The following is a 13694-nucleotide window of genomic DNA, read 5'->3' as shown; positions in this document are numbered from 1 at the left end:
TAGCACCTTGAAGCGTGTCCGGAGCCCAATGGGCAGCCAGTGCAGCTCGCGGAGGATAGCTGTAACGTGTGTGTACCTAGGTGCACCCACAATTGCTCGCGCGGCTGTGTTCTGGACTAACTGAAGTCTTTGAACACTCTTCAAGGGCAGCCCCATGTAGAGCGCGTTACAGTAATCCAGTCTTGAGGTCACGAGGCCGTGAGTGACTATCTGAAGGGCCTCCCGGTCCAGATAGGGTCGCAATTGGTACACCAGGCGAACCTGGGCAAAGCCCTCCCTGGTCACAGCCGACAAATGATGTTCTAAAGTCAGCTGTGGATCAAGGAGGACTCCCAAATTGCGAACCCTCTCTGAGGGGCGTATAATTTTACCCCCCAGACTGAGAGATGGAATAGTTAGCCAACTCAGTCCATAAACTCCGCTCAAGACCTTCCCCCGGTACCTTGGCTGGTACCGTGCAATTGGAGTCCAGCTCTGTCCGAATCCGAGCGACTTTATCCGTTAGAAACTGAACAAATTTCTCAGCTCTACCTTGTAAAGGGTCATCCGCGTCCCTCCCTTTCAAGAGGGAGCAGGTTATTCTAAACAAGGCGGCTGGGCGTGATTCAGCGGATGCAATAAGAGCGGCAAAATGCGCACATTTCGCTGCCCGTATTGCCATGAGATAGGCTCTGATATAGGCTCTCATCAGTGCTCGGTCTGACTCAGATTTACTGGCCCTCCAGCGGCGCTCTAGGCGTCTCTTTTGGCGCTTCATCTCCCGGAGTTCCTCGGTAAACCAAGGAGCTCTCCTGGATCCGCTACCTCGGAGAGGTCGCAAAGGCGCACTCTGGTTTAGAGCCCCCGTCGCTGCTGTATTCCAGGCAGCGACTAAGGACTCCACCGGACTGTGGACGAGATTGTTTCCAGATTGCTGGAAATAGGCAAGAAAAATGTTTAATGTAATATGGTATATGAGTCATAATGAAATATCAGAGTAAAGAAGAACAAGAATGTGCTTAAAACAATTTACATTTATAGATAAAACAACTATACATATAATAAACTTAAGTGACTTTAAATATATAATAAACTTAACTGTATACATTGTATCCTGACTAACTAAATTTTGGGTCACATGATATCCATTTACAATTCAACTAAACTAAATATTACATAATTCAAAGTTGCACTTCTCCTGACCTGCAGTATACATACTAAATAACCTATGCTCCAATTAATCCCGAGTGGGTGATTTATCACTGTCTCTGCAATTACAACCAGGTGTATCTTCATGGTCAGGGAATTGCACAGCTGGTGTCCAAATGGAGACACTGTCAATCAGCAGTTTCATATAAATAAATATATTTACAGTAAGTAAGGGATGCCAACGGGAGCATCATCAGGAGAACATCATAGCAGGTACATCTTTATAATGCCTTGATAAAGCCACACTTGGAATACTGCATCCAGTTTTGGTCGCCATGATGTAAAAAAAGATGTTGAGACTCTAGAAAGAGTGCAGAGAAGAGCAAGAAAGATGATTAGGGGACTGGAGGCTAAAACATACGGAGAACGGATGCAGGAACTGGGTATGTCTAGTTTAATGAAAAGAAGGACTAGGGGAGACATGATAGCAGTCTTCCAATATCTCAGGTGCTGCCACATAGAAGAGGGAGTCAAGCTGTTCTCCAAAACACCTGAAGGCAGGACAAGAAGTAATGGGTGGAAACTAATCAAGGAGAGAAGCAACTTAGAACTGAGAAATTTCCCGACAGAACAATCAGTCCAAAGACTTGCCTCCAGAAGTTGTAAATGCTCCAACACTGGAAGGTTTTATGAAGAGATTGGATTTCTCTGAAATATACAGGGTTTCTTGCCTAAGTAGGAGGTTGGACTAGAAGACCTTCTATTCTATTAACGTCAGGATTTCTAGGCTTTCTCTCTGTGGGGACTTACAAATGTATCACAATAACTGTCTCATTTCAAGGGAACAGATTTTCCACATACCAGGTTCTAATGCGGTTTATCACCCGGAAAGTGTCCAGTAGCTGGAGCACCTGGAGGGTTTATCTGGAGGGCATTTTTACCTGCAGACCAAGTAGACATTACAGAAAAATATTTCCCACACCCCAAATGCACAATTTCTGTTTCATATGGATTCTTTACAGCCTCCAGAAGTATTGGTGGTCAGAATTTTGCAATATTCCAAGCATTTATACAATTATGCCCTTTTGTGAATGCTTCAGGATTTATCAAGGTTTCCTTACAGGTAGTCCTCCAATTATAAAATCATTTTGTTCAGGAAAACTAGGAAAAATATATTGCCCATACCAAGCAATTATAGAATTACCCCTCTGTCACTGTGTGAGATTCCCAATGAATGGTAACGTGTGACTTTTGAAAAAAAATATTTCCCACTTTGTTCACAACTGAAGGGATTTACCTCTGCTATGGAGTTTCTGATGCACTTTAGCTTTGATTTGCAATGAAAAGTTTTCTCACCCTTTGCACACTTGTAAGTTCACTTTACTGTGTGACTTCGGGTGTGCCTGTGAAATGCTGCAGGTTGGGCAAAACATTTCCCACAGTCCAAACATTTATACGGTTTTTCTCCAGTGTGGATTCGTCGATGTATTACAAGAGTACTTTTCTGAGAAAAACATTTATTGCACTCTGAGCATTTATGGGGCTTCTCTCCTGTATGGATTCGGCTGTGACTTTTAAGTGAAGAGGACTTACCAAATGTTCTCCCACAGTCTATACATTTGTAATTTTTTTCCCCCGTGTGAATTTTAACATGACTTCGAAGGCTTGATGTGGTACGGTAAAATTGCCCACATTCATTGCATTGATATGGCTTCTCCCCAGTGTGGGTTTTATGATGACTCCAAAGATCTCCATTTTGAGCAAAGCATTTTCCACATTCTCTGCATCTGTATGGCTTCTCTCCTGTGTGGACCCTCTGATGCCTCCCAAGGTTGTGTTTTTCGGAAAAGCATTTCCCACACTCCCCACATTTGAATGGCTTCTCCCCTGTGTGGATTCTCTCATGTTTCTGAACCTCTCTTGGAGTAAGAAAACTTTTCCCACACTCCCCACATTTATAGGGTTTTTCTCCTTTGTGCCTCTTCTGGTGCCTCTGAAGTTCAGAAGAATTTACAAATCGTCTCTCACATTCTGGGCATTCATAGGGTCTCTCTCCAGTGTGAAGTCTCTGATGTTGCACCAGGTTTGATTTCCAGGTAAAACATTTCCCGCATTCGAGGCACTTTTCATTTTTCTCCCCTGTGTGTCTTTTCTCATGACTCCGAAGAGCTGAACTCTGGACGAAGCCTTTTCCACACTCAAAGCATTTGTAAGGTTTGATTCCTGCATGGATCTGTTCATGGATCCAAAGATGTGCATGCTGAGCAAAGTTCTTTCCACATTGTTCACAGCTGTAGGGTTTCTCCCCTGTGTGAATTCTCTCATGGTTTCTGAGATTGGCTTTTTTAGGGAAACTTTTCTCACATTCCAAACATTGATAAGGTTTCTCACCAGTGTGGATTTTTTGATGTTTAAGAAGTTCTGACTTTCGATCAAAGCATAAGTCACATTCCTCACATTTATAAGGTTTTAGTCTTGTGGGGATTCTGAGATCTTTGGCATCTGTTCCAGAGAAAGATTTCTCACCCTCCAAACTTTGAATGGATCCACTTCCCAAACTTTGAATGGATCCATTTCCCACATGGATCTTCCTGTGGGTCAAAAGGAGGGACCCGTGAGCGAAGGATTTCCCACACTCTGAGCATTCATGGGTTGTTTCGTGGTTTTTTGGAATGCTGGTTTTGTCTGATAAAAGATCCAAGAGTTTCTCCATGCTTTATGGTGGCTGCTGTTTTGCGCTAATTTTCTACTCCTTGTTGATAGTTGTCACGTAGATAAATCACTCTTTCATCCGCTGTTAGAATGAAAAAGAAATGAAGAATAATATTTCCTTTTGAGAAAACCATAGAATCATAAAATCCTAGACTTGAAAGGGACCATGTAGGTCTTCCAATGTAACCCCTTCTCCAGGATCTCCGAACACTCTAGACAAAATCTCCAGTGATAGAGCGCCTACATCTCTAGAAGGCAAACTCTTCTGTTGTGGTGGAAATTAAGTGATTTTGTGGGTGGTTAAGTGAAGGGAGACCTAGGCGAGAACTGCAGGGATGCTTGAAGGGGGTGTGGGAAATCCTGGAGGTCCAGTGCAGGCCATACATGAACTAGAAAAGCTGCAGTGAGGTGCAAAGCTGCAGCTGCGCCCAGAAGCCTTTGTCACCCAAGCTGGGCCCTACAATGGGGCAGAAATGCCAGGGGCGGTGCCTTAAGTGGAGGCCTTGGGCCTTCAGTAGTTTCAGCCAGCTGCCACTGACATCAGCCCAAATGTGGCCTTTGCAGCCTTGCACCATTCTCCAAGCCGCATGTTCTAAGCAAGGTGGACCAAAGCATCTCTAAGCCTCTCCAGGACCCCCTCAAATCAAACATGGAGAACACTGGGACTCACAGGCCAGCCTCTCCTTTTGGGAAATCCATGCTTCTTACCCAGGATGCCATCCACTCAGCGACCAGTGAGATCACTGAACAACTGCAACACTGAGTGCAGAATTACACTTCTTTAGCAAAGGGGTCCTGTGATATTTCACATAACGACCACTTTGCTAAACAAGCAAGATTCCAATCCCAACTGTAGGCATAAATCAAGGACTACCTGCAAGCAACACAAAAGATTAAGGCTTTGTAAAAACAAAAGAGCAGGAAAGAGCGTTCAGACTAGTATAAGGAACCCATTTCTTATCCTCTTTTCTTGCTTTTTCTGAGTTTTTCAGTTATGAACTCCATCCATCATCACTTATTGATCCTGGCTTCCTTATGACACATTTCCTGTTCCTTTATGGAAAAGGGAGGGAGGGAGGGAGGGAGGAAGGAAGGCATAGAGAGAGATGGGTTCAAATCCACCTTCAGATATAAGAACTCTGGATAACTGGTGCCAAGCCCAGCCTGTCTACCTTGCAGGTTTACACTTGGGGAGGGGAATAAATTAAAAGATATTGAGAGGAAGGATTGTTTTGGCTGAATGAACTGCTGCTTTGAAGCATCCCCCCCCCCAGAACTCATGAGAAGCAGGACGGATTTTTTTTTTAAAAAAAAGCTCTAACAACTAAAATAAAGAGGCAATAAAAGGATTAAAAGCAGCTTTGGACCCCTTTGAAAGAAAAACACTCAATAAAGCTGGATCCACACCTACTGAGAAAACTGAACACCCACGCGGAGTTTTAACCTTGTAAGGGTAGGGTGGGGGGCGGAGAAGGGGGGAAGGCAGCAATCAAACAGAAATCGACATCGATGGGGATGGAGGGGAGCTAAGCTGCATCCCCCTCCGCGGCAGCGAAAAGGGGAGACCACGGACCCTCTTGCTTGCTCTGCAAAGGCGCCCCTTCCCCACGTCGTCTTTTCTTTGCAGGGATAGCGCAGGTCTTTTGGGTAGCGGGGTTTCACAGCTCTCTTCCTGCTTCTCCGCAGCTTCGATTTGCCCAAATGCACAAGGAGGGTGGGGAGACCCACCAGCCGGTGTCTCCCTCCCCCGCGTTAAAGAGCCCGATCCCCCGCACGCCCCCCTCCGCCCCCCTCCTCCCCACACACCAGAAAAAAACGGAGGGACAGCAGAGTCGATCTCAGCGTCCGGCCCGGCAGCATTCAGAGGAGACCTGAAATGGGAGGATCATTTAGCGTTCCCTTCCCCCCTCTTCTCCTCCCCCCCCCCCCAAGACCCCAACCTCCACCCAAATTTTCTTCCTCTCTAGGAATCCGTCGCCTCTATTTAACTCCTTCGAAGACGGGAGCAAAAAGAGGCTTGATGAAATAGGGGAGGGATAAAAGGAGGGAGGGGCAAGGAGGATTCGCACCACGTCTGTAACCAACCCCTCCCCCCCCCACACACACACATACAGGTGTCTTAAGGCCGGGCAGAGGCACCTGGTCATGGTTGGTGCGAAGCTGTAATCAGATTTGGGAGTTTAATGCACCTTGGCATCTAAGAAATGTGAACTTCAACTCCCAGAATTCCCCAGTCAGCACAGGGCATTCTGGGAGTTGAAGTTCCGCTAGCTTAAGGTGGTGAATGGTCTCCATGGCAACCCAGGAAACAGGTCAATTCCCAAGGCCCCTTACAGGAATGCCACCATTAACATCTATGCATTATTCCTCAGGCTTCTATGCACCACTACCCAGGGGTGGGTTCCTATTGGTTCAGATCGGTTTTGCCAAACTGGTTGTGGTTTGGCGGCCTGGGTCGCTGGAACCGGCAGCGACCCAGGCCTGCCACGCCCCCAAACCAGTTTCATCTTGTTCTTCAGTTCTGCACATGCGCATAACAATTTTGCTTGCACTGCAAACGAACCGGCAGTAGTGCCTGCCAGAACCCACCTCTGCCACTACCCCAAAGAAACCGGCTCAAAAGGGTGCCCCAAACATTTGAAGGCAGGGTGTGATGGGAGTTGTAGTACTTGGGCCATCCAGAGAACAGGAATGGGGAAAGTTCAGAGACATCCGTCCTCTTCCTTTCCAGCTTCTTTAAGTCCAAGTTTGGCTTCTGTTCCATTTCATTCTATTGTTTATATACTTTATATTCCATTGTTTATTTCTCTTTATCTATTCTATTCATAGAATACCATAGGGAAGATGATCATGGCTTACACAATTCTGGTTATTGTGGGTAGGGAGGGACCCATCATGGCATTTAAAGATGTTTTCAAAGGCCTTTATGGCTGCTATATCAAGTGCTGGACTATGGCTTATTTCTTGATTGCTAGTTCCTTTACTCTTGATGGTTGATCCTAAAAGGCAGAAACTGCTCACTACTTTGATACCTTCAATGTCAAGTTTTAAAATTCAGCTTATAGGTGAAAGTTTTCTCGCATACAAAACACTAGATTCTTTCTTTTCTTTAATGAGAATTTAATTTAATAATAATTCTTCAATCTTCTGGAGATGCCAATTCCTTCAACCTTGTCATGGGCTGAGATGAGATGGCATCTCATCTCAGGACACAGGAGAAGAGAATTAACTAGGATCAGGGAAAATGAGATAAATTAGGTCTCGTTTAGTTAGGTTAATGAATCCCACAAAAATATCCCATTCAATTTATACAGGTAGTCCTCAACTTACAAGTTCATTTAGTGATCGTTCAAAGTTACAAAGACACTGAAAAATGTGAGTTATGGCCGTTTTCTCACTTATAACCACTGTAGAATCTCCATGGGCACATGATCAAAATTCAGATCCTTGACAATTAGTTCATGTTTTATCACAATTGCTATATCTCTGGCTCACGAGATCCCTTTTTGCAATCTTCTAACAATCAAAGCCAATGAGGAAGCCGGATTCACTTAAGAACCATGTTACTAACTTAACAATTGCAACACTTAACACCAGTGGGAAGAAAAACAAAATGGGGCAAAACTCACTTAACAAATGTTTCATTTAGCAGCGTAAATTTTGGGCTCACTTGTGGTCGTAACTCAAGGACTAAATGTACTATTTCAAATGATATCTTGATAGAAAATGAGGTAATTACTTCTAGATTGATGGAAATAGGCAAGAAAAACATTTATCGTATTTTTCAAAGCATAAGACGCACTGGCGTATAAGATGCACCAAGGTTTTGAAGAGGTTTTTTAAAAAAAAAAAAAAAGTTTTTGCACTCTGCAAACTTCCCCAAAACGCCCCACTTTTCACGAAAACGGGTCCGGTTTTTTTCTTCAAAAAAGGGGCATGGATAGCCTTTAGGAGGCTTATAGAATGCTCCTAGGGCTGGGGGGGACAAAATTGAGCAAAAAATTCTGTATTCAGTGTATAAGACGCACCGAAATTTTCAGCCTCTTTTTTGAGGGAAAAAGGTGCTTCTTAAACTCCGAAAAATATGGTCATGCAGTATGGTATATGAATAATAATGAAATATCATTATTTCATTAAAATAATGAAAGAAGAAGAAGAAGATGCTTTAATAATTTAAATTTATAGATTTAAAAATTGTACATATAGTAACCTTAATTGCACATATTGTACCCTAACATTTTCGGTCACATGATAAGCAACCTGGTTTTATTTATTTATTTAGTGTATGGCAAATATATGGACTTATAGATCATGAGACATTGGGCCAGTGTAAGTTGTTGATGGACATTCAGACACAATGTGGTGGATATTTTCTCCAGGAACACAACAGTCACATTTGGGGGGGGGGGGGGGTGTGTGCTGCTAGTTCGCCTCCTGGTGGTGCACCCTGGATAGCACAGTAGTGTGAACCAAAAGACTAGCAACCACTGGCAGTCAGATTACATTGAAAAATTGGCAGTTAATGACAGTTGGCAGACAGACATCATTGTAGAACTCCAGACTCTCTAAATACATGGCAACGAAGAAGCAACCTGGTATCAATTTACAATTCACACTAAACTGAATATTACGTAATTCAAAGTTAAGACATCTCACAACCTGCGATGTACGTGCTAAGTAACCTCCGCTCCACTTAATCCTGAGTATACGATTGATCACTGTCACTTTAATTACAAACTACAATTAGGTGAATCTTCATTGTATATCTGATCCCATTTTTTACAAACTTATCTTTAAATCTTCAGCTCTCCTATTCACCAACAAAGATACAGATCCAATGGACAAAATAGTTACCGACTATAATCCCCCTCTCCATTTAGCGTAAATCCCCCTTATAACAACTAAACAAAATAATTAAAAGTAATAGAAGTAATAAAATTGGAAGCTGTTAAACATTTCCTGAAATAATAAACTTTATATCAAAAAATTAAAACAAAAATAATACATTAACAAGAAAGATTTGATTTGATTAGCATACACTGATCAAAAACTTTTCTTTTCTGTCATAGGGGGAGGTGGTTCTTGAATATTATGCTTAAATTTAAGGTTACGTCACTACAGCTTCTCTCCTGTATGGATTTGGCTGTGACCTCTAAGGGAAGATGAATCAGCAAATGTTCTCCCACACTTTAAACATTTGAAATTTGGTTCCCCTGTGTGAATTTTAGCATGTTTTCTAAGGGTTGAGGCAGTACGATAAAATTGTCCACATTTGTTGCATTGATATGGCTTCTCCCCTGTGTGGGTTTTATAATGTATTGAAAGGTATCCCTTTTGAGCAAAACATTTTCCACATTCTCCACATCTGTATGGCTTCTCTCCTGTGTGGACCCTCTGATGCCTGGCAAGGTGGTGTTTTTGGGAAAAGCACATCTTACATTCCACACATTTGAATGGCTTCTCCCCTGTATGTGTTCTCTCATGACTCTGAAGCTTCCTTCGTTCAAGGAAACCTTTCCCACATGCCCCACATTTATACGGTTTATCGCCTTTGTGCCCTATCTGGTGTTTCCGAAGATCAGAAGAAGTTAGAAATCGTTTCTCGCATTCTGCACATTCATAGGGTCTTATTCCGGTGTGGAGTCTCTGATGTTGCAGCAGGTTTGATTTCAAGATAAAACATTTCCCGCATTCGAGGCACTTTTCGTTTTTCTCCCCTCTGTGTGTTTTCTCATGGCTCCGAAGAGATGAAATCTGCGTGAAACATTTTCCACACTCCAAGCATTTGTGAGGTTTGATTCCTGCATGAATCTGCTCATGGACACAAAGATTTGCCTTATGAGAAAAGCTCTTCCCACATTCCGAACACTTGTAAGGTTTCTCCCCTGTGTGAGTCCTCTCATGCTTTATGAGAGTGGCTTTTTCACGGAAAAATGTCCCACATTCCAGACATTGATAAGGTTTCTCTCCCGTGTGGATTTTCTGATGTGTAAGAAGGTATGACGATCGACCAAAGCATAAGTCACATTCATCACATTTATAGGGTTTTAGTGTTGGGGGGCTCCTGAGATCTTTGGAGTTTTTCCCAGAGAAAGATTTATCACCCTCCAAACCTTGACTGGATCTGCTTCCCACATGGACCTTCCTGTGGGTCAAAAGGAGGGACTGGCCAGCAAAGGATTTCCCACACTCTGAGCATTCATGAGGTTTTTTATGGTTTTTCAAAGTGCTGCTTGGGTCTGATGGGGCATCCAAGAGTTCCCCAGGCTCCATCATCCTTTTTGGTGGCTGCTGCCTTGGGCTGAATTTCTACTATCTGTTGATAGTTGATTTGCAGAAAAATCTTTGCTCACAATCTTTTACACTGGCAAGGATATAAGAATAAGAAAAAAAGATATTATGAGAAAGAATTGCTTTGGCTTAATGGACTGCTGCTTTTCAGCATCCCCCTTCCCGCCCCCTGCATCACCTAGAACTCATGTGGAGCAGGATGGCTTAAAAAAAAGAGAAATAAGGCTCCAACAGCTAAAATACACGGGATTACAAAGAAAAGTAAAGGCGGCTTTCCCCCTTTTTGAAAGAAAAGCACCCAATAAAGCCAATCCATACTTAGTAAGACATTGACTGGAAGTTTTAACCCAGTGTGGGAAGTCCACCTGCCCCAGAAGAATGAAATATTTTGGGAAATATTACAAAAAATACAGGATAAAATATTTCCCTTAAAGGAAAAACAGGGGGAGAAATCTTAAGGAAGGCAGAAAACACCTCCAGTTTCCCTGTCCCCCAAGCAGAAACTGAGGAGGCCAGCTTTTAAAAATGCAGATTTGGTAACCCATTCAGAAAGACTGGGTCAAGACAGAAACTGGGATAAGCAACAGAGGATGACCAGATTAGCTCAGACAAGCAACTAGGATTTGCATTCCCCCTTTTCCCTACACAGCCAGCCATGACTCCCATAGGAATCCACAAATTAAAACCCACCCACTCTCAGCTGCCCTGTGGTTCTGTTCACCAATAAATGGACCTTCTTTTCAATCAGCCTCCAGCCCTCATTTTGTTTCCAGCGTCTTCCTTCCAGCTTTCTAAGCAACATATCTCAAAAGCATCTCTAAGCTTCTCCAAGACTCCCTCAAGTCAAATGTGGACTGTGCTGGGACTCACAGGGCCTCTCCTTTCCACGCTTCCTATCTAGGATGCCATCCACTTAATGATCAGTGAGAACCAGGAATAGAGAATGGCGGCTTCAAATTCATCTTCACCTATAGAAATTCTGGATGACTGGGGCAGCCTGAGCCTGCCTACCTTGTTGATTTACAGTTGGGGAGGGGAATAAATTAACGGGGGGGACACGATATTGTGAAGAAGGATTGTTTGGGCTGAATGAACTGCTTTGATGCATTTCTCACCCAGTCACCTAGAACTCATGAGGAGGACGGATTTTTAAAAAAAACCCAAAAGGCTCCTACAGCTAAAATAAAGAGGCAATAGGAGGATTAAAGGCAGCTTTGGACCCCTTTGAAAGAAAAGCACCCAATAAAGTGACCCACATCTAGTGAGGCACTTGAACTCCCCCTGGAAATTCAGGATGGGGTGGGGTGAGAGGCAGCAATCAAACTGAAATCGAGATCGATGGGGATGGAGGGGGAAAGTTCAGAGGCATCAGTCTTAGTCCTATCCTGCTTGTTTATTTTGGTTTCTGTTCTGTTCCATTTAATTGTTTATATATTTATATTCCATTGTTATATTCCATTGTTTCTCCTCTCCTTTCCTCTCTTTTCTTATTGTATTCTATTCCTATTTGTGACAGGGGGACTGGAGGCTAAAACGTATGATGAACGGTTGCAAGAACTGGGCATCCCCCTCCCCACATGGCAGTGAAAAGGGGAGTCCATGGACCCTCATCCAATGCATTATATAGTTTAATGAAAGAAGGATTAGGGAAGACATGATAGCAGTGTTCCAATATCTCAGGGGCTGCCACAAAGAACAGTTCAGTTTCAGTTTCAGTTTTGGTTTATTTGTATGCCGCCCTTCTCCAGGAGGGACTCAGGGCGGCGAACAACTCGAAGGGGAAAGGGAACATAAACAACAGTACACATAATTAAAATACACGAAAATCACACAGCCATACCAGTCGAGAGGGGAGGGGAACTCATCAACCCCAGGCCTGCCGGCACAGCCAGGTTTTGACGGCTTTCCAGAAGGCCTGGAGAGAGGTGAGGGTCCGGATTTCCGCGGGGAGTTCATTCCAAAGGGCCGGAGCTGCTACAGAGAAGGCCCTCCCCCGGGTAGTAGCCAGATGGCATTGGCTGGTGGACGGAACCCGGAGGAGGCCGACCCTGTGTGATCTGACGGGTCTTTGGGAAGTAATTGGCAGCAGGCGGTCTCTCAAGTACCCAGGTCCAATACCATGAAGGGCTTTATAAGTTATGACTAGCACTTTGAAGCGTATCCGGAGACCGATCGGTAGCCAGTGCAGCTCGCGGAGGAGAGGTGTAACGTGGGTGTACCGAGGTGCACCCACAATCGCTCGCGCGGCTGCATTCTGGACGAGTTGAAGTCTCCGAATACTCTTCAAAGGCTGCCCCATGTAGATCGCATTGCAGTAGTCCAGTCTTGAGGTCACAAGGGCGTGAGTGACTGTTGCGAGTGCCTCCCGGTTCAGGTAGGGGCGCAACTGGTGCACCAGGCGAACCTGGGCAAATGTCCCCCTGGTCACAGCCGACAGGTGATGTTCTAAAGTCAGCTGTGGATCCAGGAGGACTCCCAAGTTGCGCACCCTGTCTGAGGGGCGTAAATTTTCACCCCCCAGCCTGAGTGATGGAATAATAGCCAAATTCTTGGGAGGAAAACACAACAGCCACTCGGTCTTGTCTGGATTGAGTACAAGCTTGTTAACCCCCATCCAGACCCTGACAGCCTCCAGGCACTGGCACATCATGTCAACCGCCTCACAGGGAGTCAAGCTATTCTCCAAAGCACCTGAGGGCAGGAGAAGAAGCAATGGGTGGGAACTAATCAAGAAGAGGAGCAACTTAGAAGGAAGGAGAAAATTCCTGACAGTTAGAACAATTAATCAGTGGAACAACTTGCCTCCAGAAGTTGTGAATGCCCCAACACTGGAAGTCTTTAAGAAGATGTTGGATAGCCATTTGTCTGAAACGGTATAGGGTTTCCTGCCTAGGCAGGGGGTTGGACTAGAAGACCTCCAAGGTCCCTTCCAACTCTGCTATTCTATTCCTATTCCTATTCCTGATTAGGAGACTGGACTGGAAGCTAAAACATACGATGAACGGTTGCAAGAACTGGGCATCCCCCTTAAGGCAGCGAAAAGGGGAGACCACGGACCCTCTTGCTTGCTCTGCAAAGGCGCCCCCTCCCCACCTCCTCTGTTCCTTGCAGCGATAGCTCGGATCTTTTTGGGTAGGTTTTTTTTTAGCGCTCTTCCTCCCTTCCTGCTTCTCCGTAGCTTCGTTTGCCCAAATGCACAATGCGGAGAGGACGGACAACCCACCAGCCGGTTTCCCGCCCTCAGTTAAATTCTGCAACCTCCCCCCCATACACACACACACACACACACCAGAAAGGCTCGGAGGGAGAGCAGGGTCGATCTCATCCCCTTCTGCCAACGTCCTGCCCCGGGAGCATTCAGACGAGAGAAGGGAATGGGAGGAGCCTTTGACATCTAGGTCAGGCGAGTTCATTCATGGTTGAGAGCTTATGGTTCATTTGAGCATACAATAAGCCTCCTTCTCCAAACTGGTGCCAAACGCGGATGTGCTGAACCACAGCTCTCATTATCCACAGCCAGGCCAAGGAAATTTTTAGATCCATCTATAAATGTGCATTAAGGA

At 44.6% G+C, this 13694-nt stretch overlaps 2 protein-coding genes across 2 annotated transcripts; both read right to left on the bottom strand.

The window, feature by feature from the left end:
• Positions 1-2503: 2503 nt before the first annotated feature.
• Positions 2504-3841, bottom strand: LOC116502516 (zinc finger protein OZF-like). Its single transcript, XM_032208395.1, has 2 exons — positions 2806-3841; positions 2504-2739 (listed from the first exon to the last, which is right to left on the bottom strand). Exons 1-2 carry the CDS (start codon positions 3839-3841, stop codon positions 2504-2506), a joined length of 1272 nt encoding a protein of 423 aa, XP_032064286.1.
• Positions 3842-8065: 4224 nt separating this feature from the next.
• Positions 8066-13590, bottom strand: LOC116502784 (gastrula zinc finger protein XlCGF17.1-like). Its single transcript, XM_032208712.1, has 2 exons — positions 13421-13590; positions 8066-10204 (listed from the first exon to the last, which is right to left on the bottom strand). The coding sequence occupies exon 2, from the start codon at positions 10114-10116 to the stop codon at positions 8956-8958; it is 1161 nt and encodes a 386-aa protein (XP_032064603.1). The 5' UTR covers positions 10117-10204; positions 13421-13590; the 3' UTR covers positions 8066-8955.
• Positions 13591-13694: the final 104 nt, after the last annotated feature.

Source organism: Thamnophis elegans, chromosome 2 (assembly GCF_009769535.1).
Source record: "Thamnophis elegans isolate rThaEle1 chromosome 2, rThaEle1.pri, whole genome shotgun sequence".
Taxonomy (NCBI): Eukaryota; Metazoa; Chordata; class Lepidosauria; order Squamata; family Colubridae; genus Thamnophis; species Thamnophis elegans.
This window is presented reverse-complemented; position numbering and strand designations above follow the sequence as displayed.